This window comes from Rhododendron vialii, chromosome 13a, assembly GCF_030253575.1.
Source record: "Rhododendron vialii isolate Sample 1 chromosome 13a, ASM3025357v1".
Taxonomy (NCBI): Eukaryota; Viridiplantae; Streptophyta; class Magnoliopsida; order Ericales; family Ericaceae; genus Rhododendron; species Rhododendron vialii.
Window position 1 is genome coordinate 12,939,517 of NC_080569.1, and position 7,847 is coordinate 12,947,363.

Below are 7,847 nucleotides of genomic sequence, written 5' to 3' on the forward strand. Positions count from 1 at the left end.
ACACTATACTATTAATATGCTTAATTAATATTCAAAAGTTCATTTTTGTCCATTTTTTTCTCCTCTTAGTTCGGCCCCTCCCGGGTGGAGATTCTGGTTCCGTCTCTGGTTTTGTAGATAGGTGGATTGCAGTTGACATAGCAAACTTTAGCGTGTGGGTCAGAGGGATCTGGTAGTTATGGATTCTGGCTTGAGAAAGCACGGGCTCTTGCAATTCACGCAGGTAGTATAGACTGCCATGATTTGCACTGCAGCAGATACAAAGAGAAGCAGAATGATCCGAAAGCAATTGATGTTGCTTGCGATCTTCATGACTTTTCAAGGGAGATTAATTAGAAGATGGCGTAGAACACTGTGTTCAAGTGTTTTCTAGACTATCCCAAGTGGTTTTGTCCTAGTTCTCGTCTGCTATTTCTGTTAATTGCGAACTGTGAACATGGGCCTAGGTTGGATCACTTCAATGCTGGACTTGGTTTTTAATCCCAGGTCAATGCTTTGGGGGTTGTAACCTTGTCTAAGCAACTGTCAGTTTCCATTCTATCCTTTATACTTGTTTATTTAGTAATCACATGGGAACTGATCTGTGGCAAGCTTGACACAAGCGAAGTCAAAAACCACCAATCATGATGCCAGAAAACAAAAGAAAGGCACTAAATGGCTTTGGATCAGGCACCACATTTCTTGAATTTGCCCTTGGTTTTCTTGGAAATTTTGAGCTAGGGATGATAAACAATTGCTGTTGTCATCAGTTGATGGATTTATTAATTGGCTCCTACCAATCTGCTGATATAATTGTCAACTTTCCTCGTTTTCATATTATTCTTGCAATGTCCCAAATCTGCTGCGGATCATCTTACTTGTATTGTTTGTTTGAGAGGAAAAAGATATAAAATAAGGAATATTTGTTAGAGCTGATCATGCTATCTTGCTATGGTCTTCTTTTTGGATGGAAAGTCATACTGTCTTGCTGTCTTATGGCACAAAATTTATGCGACGTGTAATATTGAGACAATGCCTGAAAACTATCAGGAAATCTTTATTTAGGATAGTGCTGAAAGCTTTCACAAGAAAGTATGTTCTCTTGAATAAGGGCATGTAGGATATACGGGTAAGCTTTCCGAAAGTTATCATATAAGAACATGGTTTTGGTCGCTGTTTTTGTTTCTGTTCCACTGTCATCATCCATTCTTCTAATTTTCTCGTATGGTTTTACATCTTCGCAGTTTCTATTCTGCTTGATCTTAATATATTCGAGCAGGAAATTTTTCTGCTTCTTCTAATTAGCTGCGTATGGTGAAAATCTTACGTTCCTGCCAATTGTTTCAGTACTATTGAACAAAATAACACGTATATTGAACAACCATGCAAAAGAATTAAAAGCCACATTGTTCGAGCTTCCAAAATAATTGAAATTGCATTACTCAAGGATAAAACATAAGTACTCATCACTCCCTAGAAAGCAACATTCAATCATTAATCAATCAAAACACCCGGAATTCCAGGAGAAAAAAGCATAGTTAGCTACTCATTTCCTGCAAACAATTCCATTCCCAGTGCTAGCCCCGCTTGTGCAATCTAGCGAGCCAAAATCCATAACTAGTGATTCATCCTTGTTGAGAACCCCACCAGGAGAAAACACACAAGAACCACAATCTGAAGATAGAAGCGACGTGGTCCTATATTTGTTTTCACCTCCTACCACAGGCATTGCAACGCCTGGCTTTGCCGGATTCTTGAAATCTGGCTGGTAAGTCCGGCCAAGCACGCCTTCAACCTTTGGGGAAAGGCCGTAGAATTTGAACTGCACCTCCAAGTGAGCAAAGCAATCGTCCAAAGGTATCTGGTAGCTATGGATTCTGTCATCTTCCTTAGTCACAGGCACCACATGGATTGAAATTTCTGCAACTTTCGGTAGAGTAACTAAAACACTATTTTTCCTCGACGTCCTTTCTACTTTTACCTCGTTTTGTTTGGACACCCACAAAGATGGGTAGGTTTCGGGTATGACTAGCTCTTTGCCATTGTATGAGAATTTTAGGTGGTCGATTTCGTCATCCCATGTCGCTGCTTTGTTAGCCTCAATAGAGAAACTTTGAGAGCCGAGAAGTATTCCTAGTGCTTGAATCCACGTGTAGTCCCTAGGTCTACCCGCTGGCCTTAGGCCGATGAAGCGAGCGTTGATTTGCAAATTGAGATCTGAAACCAAGCTGAAATGCTCGTTGCTTTTTCCATGGAAGTAGAACACAGTGCCATCTGCGCCAATGAACCGCGGGTCCAGGCACGCTGCTCCAGGGGTATTGCAATTTGGTTTCCTATCTGAAAAGAATGAAACATAAGGATGTTAGTTCTTACACCCACCCAAGGGGTACACATCGAACCCGAATCAAATACTCGACACTGTCTGCATAAAAGATATCTTACTTTTACACTCAGTTTGGCAGAGAGGCGAATCGCAGTTGACATAACAAACTTTAGCTTGCGGGTCAGAGGGATACGGGCTCGGGCACTCCGACGGGCACAGAAGCTTTTTGTATAGGCACGGGCTGCCGTGATTCACGCAGGTAGTATACTCTACCTTTTGTGCTGCACCAGCTGATACAAAGAGAAGCAGAACGATCAGAAAGCAATTGTTGCTTAAGACCATCATGACTACTCCAATGGAGATAAATTAGGAAGATGGCATAAGACAGTACTATCTCTCTGCTGGTTTTTTTTATCGTCTACCTCAAGTGGTTTTTCCTAAGCCTCTGGTCTGTTGGATTAATTAATAGTAGTGAACTAAGAACATGGGGCTAAGTGGCCTATTGGGATCAGTTGAATGATTTGCTTTGATTTTAGTCCAACGTCAATGCCTTGGGGGTTGTGACTTGCTAAAGGAACTGGCAACCCATGTGCAATGACGGAACCAGAATTTTGTAAACGTGGGGCCGATTATGAACAATAAAATTTTAAAATTTCAAGGTTTGAAAATCTAATGATTTGTTTGGTTTAGATTTTGAGTAATAAATGGAGAAAGATAGAAAGAGAAATGAGATTAATTAAGAAAAGAAAAACTTATGAAAGACCATGTGTTGAGAGAAATTGGGTTTTGTGACCCAAAATGAACATTTTGTAAGTGTTCTTAACGAACAAAAAAACCCAATTAATTTTAATATGAAAATTTGGAAGAAAAAAAAATCCCGAAATGACGCAGGGGCGTGGCCCCATACGCCCATACATGAATCCAACCATGAAGTCAAGCACAGCCAAGTCGCCAACCATAAAGCCAGAAAACAATTGGAAGGCACGACATTTCTTCTTCTTTTTTTTCCTCGTAAATTTTGGGGAAATTTTTATAAATGGTCCCTCTAGTTTGCATGAATTTTCATTTTCGTCTCTCTAATATCAATTGTGTTACTTTTAGTCCTGTAATTTGCATTATGTCTCAATTTCGTCCCTCTCGCTTACAGCGTTAATGAAACAAACGGAATTGGAGGACAAAATTGTCATTTCTCCTCACAGAGGGACTAAATTGAGATTTCATGCAAACTATAGGGACTATTTCTATAATTTTATTTTTTACTTTTGTTTTTGTAAATAAATTTAAAATACATCATATATAATATATTTCTCATCTCATTTTATATTGAATAATAAAAAATATGTTGAAATTTTGTAAAATTTTTATTATATACATCACAAAAAATATGAGAAAATTCGAAAAACAACCCTTATGTTAATTGTCTTGGTCTTGTATTTTTTTTTTCAATTGAATTTTCACTATCGTTATTTTTTTTGTCACATGATTAAAAAGAAAAAGTTGTTCAGTAGTATTTAGAAATCTTGTAATTGTGTTTAATTAAACAATGAAACACTATTAAATATTAAGAGATCAAATACATTAAAATATGGATATAAGTGTATTTATTTTGGGACTTACTCATAAGATCACTCATATAATAAATAAACACAGATTTTAAACATTTTTTTATTGGGTGAAAAAATAAGAAGATTATAAGAACATGATACAAAGACATTAGCTAAGGGGTTGATTTGTGCATTTTCTAATATTTTTGTAATGTGTAATGAAATATAAATTTTTCAATATAGTTTGATTACCCAATAAAAAATAATTCAGTTGTCAAATACATTACTTATGGTCTTTTTTTATTTTATTTGCAAAAAACGAAAGTAAAATGTAAAATTTTAAAAATAATCTCTCTGGTTTGCATAAAATTTCAATTTGGTCCCTCTGTGAGAGAAAATGACAATTTTGCCCTTCAATTCCGTTTGTTTCATGGACGGCGTCAAGGAGAAGGACGAAATTGAGATGGAATGAAAACTATAAGGTCAAAATTGATACAATTAATAGTAGAGGGATGAAAATGAAAACTCGTGCAAACTAGAGGGACCATTTTTAAAAATTTTCCTAAATTTTGAGGTACGATAAAATATCGTAGTTGTCATATTCTCTCTCCCTACCTCAGCCTCGAGTCACGGTAGACCCATGTTAGAAACATTTGTTTGGATAGGAATTTGAAAAAAACCCATGTTAGAAACATTTGTTTGGATAGAAATTTGAAAAAAAAAAATTTAACTCAAAAAATATTCATTATCTCTACTTTTCTCATTTTTTCTCTTTACTCATCATTATTCTCTTTTCTCTCATCACTTATTACTCATATCTCCAATCATTACCCTATTTCTCTTTCCTGATTACCCAAAAACCAAACTCAAAAAATCTGAAAAATCTATCCAAAGACAGCATTGATTGTTTCGAAGACAGTTTGATCAGTTCAACGTGAGCTCTAATTCTTGCCTTTAATTACTCGTCTCCGGCTAATGCATTAAATAATCAACCCTTCATTAGCTTGCCAATCTACCCAGTAACTATTCTGGTTAACTAGTTCTCAAGACGTGCAAGATTCAGATTCATCGGTTATTTCAGATTCATTGGTTATTTTACTTCGGCTGCGACTGGGTCTTGAATCTGTGGGTTTCTTGAGGAAAAAGAAGAGATTTTTTTTTTTAAAACAGCAAAAAAAGATTTTATTAATCTTTGAAGCGAGATTAGAAAAGATTAGAAGGGCCCAGGATATGACAGGATCGCAACAAAATGCATGCATCTCAACTATGTTGACACCCAAGTTTTCCGACAATCGCATGCCATTCGAAGCCTCAACTGACCAAACAAGATGGTAAGAAGCCAATCATAGTCTAGTCAAGAACTCCTCCCCATTATTACATTATTGAGAACAAACTACATACAAAGAGCAAAACAAATATCCCTGTGATCCCCAAAATCCAAAAACCTCCAACAGCAATAGAAATCTCATTTGATTTGCAGCAGTAAATTGGGCAGATTATGAACCAGAAGCATGACCCAAACCCATACATCCAACAAGTAACACCAAACCAACATCATAACCAAATGACAACTCGAACCAAATCACAGCTAACAATAGTCACAGTGAGGTCAAGTATTTACAACATTTATAATTTATTTTTCTTATTTAATAATAGGAAAAACGATTGAAATACACAAAAAATGAAAATCAAATAAATACTATTCACACCATTTTACCCCAGTACATAACCCATCTACCATTTACCTTTGCTAAGGAACATTGTTACCGCCAGAAAAGTGGCAGTTAAATAGACAAATAGCTCAAGAGCAAAAAAGGATCGTCAAAAAGTGGCAATCAGATTATCGCTTTCGCTCTTGAATAATTACTGGAAGACCGCCCCTCACGGTGGCGGTCAGACCAGGCATAAATCGTAGTGCTTTTTCTGGCATCGCTACTCTTATATCAAACCTGCCGACCAACGAAAGAGCGACACTCTTCATCTCCAAAAGTGCTATTTCCTTGCCCAAACAAACCCTCGGCCCGGCTTGAAAAACCGGGTACTTGAAGGGGCTAACAGGGCAAAAAACTCCGCCCTGCAACCATCTCTCCGGCTTGAAGTCAAAACAATCTGGGCCCCAAACCCGCTCCATCCGGCCCATCGCGTACGGATGGTACGTAATCCGAGTGCCTTTTGGAACAAAAGTGTGGTCTGGTAAAATGTCGTCGTCTTCGCAAAATTTCGAATCAAATTGCACTGGCGGGTGGAGTCTCATAGTCTCGTACATTGCAGCCTGTAAGTAATGCATCTCTCTCATTTGCACTAAGCTCGCTAGTTCCTTAGTCGGACCCATGACTCGGTCCGACTCCTCGCGGATCGCCTTCTCGACCTCTGGGTGCTGACTCAGCAACCAGAAGAAACCGGTCAATGCCGATGCCACCGTGTCACGGCCAGCCAATAAGAAGCTAATGACAATGTCTATGATGTATGCATCATCGTTTATAGAACTCATGAACCTCGAAAGGAGGTCATTTTGTGTCGAAACTCCCATTTTTCGCCTGTTTTCGATCACTTCTTGGGCGAGGGATTTTACTACTTCAATGGATTTTTTCAGCTTTTTCTCTGACCCTAGGTTTAGTACCTTTTTAACTTTCCATATCAATGGGGAAACGCTCATTGCTCGCTCTGCCGATAATTTCGACGCAAGATCGAAGGCCATTACGAAATCAGAGATGGGTAATGACAATTGGAGGGTATTGGGGTCCAACCCAAGTGAGAATCGAAAAATGGTATCGAAAGAAAATCTTTGAAACACTTGTTGTAAATCCAAAACAGAGTCTTTTTCCCAAGAAACAGAGGAAAACAGAGGAATGAGATTGGACTGAATCTCTGACCCGACAATATCAAAAGCGTACGATCGAATCGAGACGCTACCCATTTCAAGACTCGCCATTTTCCTCTGGAATTTCCAAGAATCGCCGTCAACGTTGAAGATTCCCTTGCCCAGAAGATCGCCGAGAATTGCAGAGAATAGCCTTCCTTTCGGGTAATTTTCGAACTGAGTTTTGAGAATGTGCTCGACATTTTCTGGGTTAGCCGTGATGGTATTGTTGAGGACGTGAATGTGGATTGTATTGGTTGGGGATTTTCGGAGAAGGTGAGTGTACCAATCGGCGAGATTGTCGAACTCCGGCGACCAGCTCCGGGAGAGGTAGCTACGGCAGATTTCGCAGGCACAGTGTGGCTTGAGGAGACTTAGTGCGAAGAGTAATAGAGAGAAGATAGTGAATGAGAGTGTGAAGGAGAAGAACAAGAAGCAGAATGTGGGTTGTAATGATTGAGAGAGAACAGAATCTCCTATCTCCATAGTCGAGAGAGAGAGCGCGCGAGCGAGCGAGCTTGAGGATGAGAGAAAGAGGGGGAGAGAGAGAAGGGGTTTAAATAGTATACAAGAGAATAATATTCAATGGATTGGGAGATGCTGTCAAGCAGAGGTGCTTGACAGCATTGTTGAGCGGCCGGATCGGCCGTTTATTTTTGAAATCGATGGTTTTGATCTTAACCGAGCAATGAATTGTTCAAATTCAATCCAAATCGTTCGTGTCAAGATAAACGGCCGAATATCGATCAACACCCCGCTTGACAGGAGGTGCTTGGCAGCATCCCCGGATCATATTCAATGCCTCTAGAGCAAAGTTGAGCACGAATTTAGATCACACATTGGTTTGGGATTCACACTCAAGTTTGTATACCTTGCACCAATGTGTAATCCAAATATGTATTCAACCTTGTCCCAAGAATATCGAATAATTTCTCCACAATATGTGGGTTACTCAACTTTATGAGTACCCAATGGGCTACTGTCTCAGTTGATAACTCATGTCCTCTTTATGTGAAAGGTAAGAGTTCGAGCCCCTTTGTGAGCTTTTGGGATTCAATGCTATGAATAGTCTTTGAAACTTTTTGTGAACTAATCTACTAACACCTAGTTTATCCCCGCTAATATATACAATATTAGTGGG

The 7,847-nt window shown here is 38.9% G+C and overlaps 2 protein-coding genes across 2 annotated transcripts; both read right to left on the bottom strand.

Annotated features, from left to right (window-relative positions):
* Positions 1 to 1,352: 1,352 nt before the first annotated feature.
* Positions 1,353 to 2,763, bottom strand: LOC131314470 (uncharacterized). The gene is made up of 2 exons (XM_058343107.1): positions 2,422 to 2,763; positions 1,353 to 2,316 (listed from the first exon to the last, which is right to left on the bottom strand). The coding sequence occupies exons 1-2, from the start codon at positions 2,645 to 2,647 to the stop codon at positions 1,526 to 1,528; spliced, it is 1,017 nt and encodes a 338-aa protein (XP_058199090.1). The 5' UTR covers positions 2,648 to 2,763; the 3' UTR covers positions 1,353 to 1,525.
* Positions 2,764 to 5,462: 2,699 nt separating this feature from the next.
* Positions 5,463 to 7,252, bottom strand: LOC131314468 (cytochrome P450 94C1-like). The gene has a single exon (XM_058343105.1). It carries the CDS (start codon positions 7,190 to 7,192, stop codon positions 5,687 to 5,689), a length of 1,506 nt encoding a protein of 501 aa, XP_058199088.1. The 5' UTR covers positions 7,193 to 7,252; the 3' UTR covers positions 5,463 to 5,686.
* Between the last annotated feature and the right edge of the window lie 595 nt (positions 7,253 to 7,847).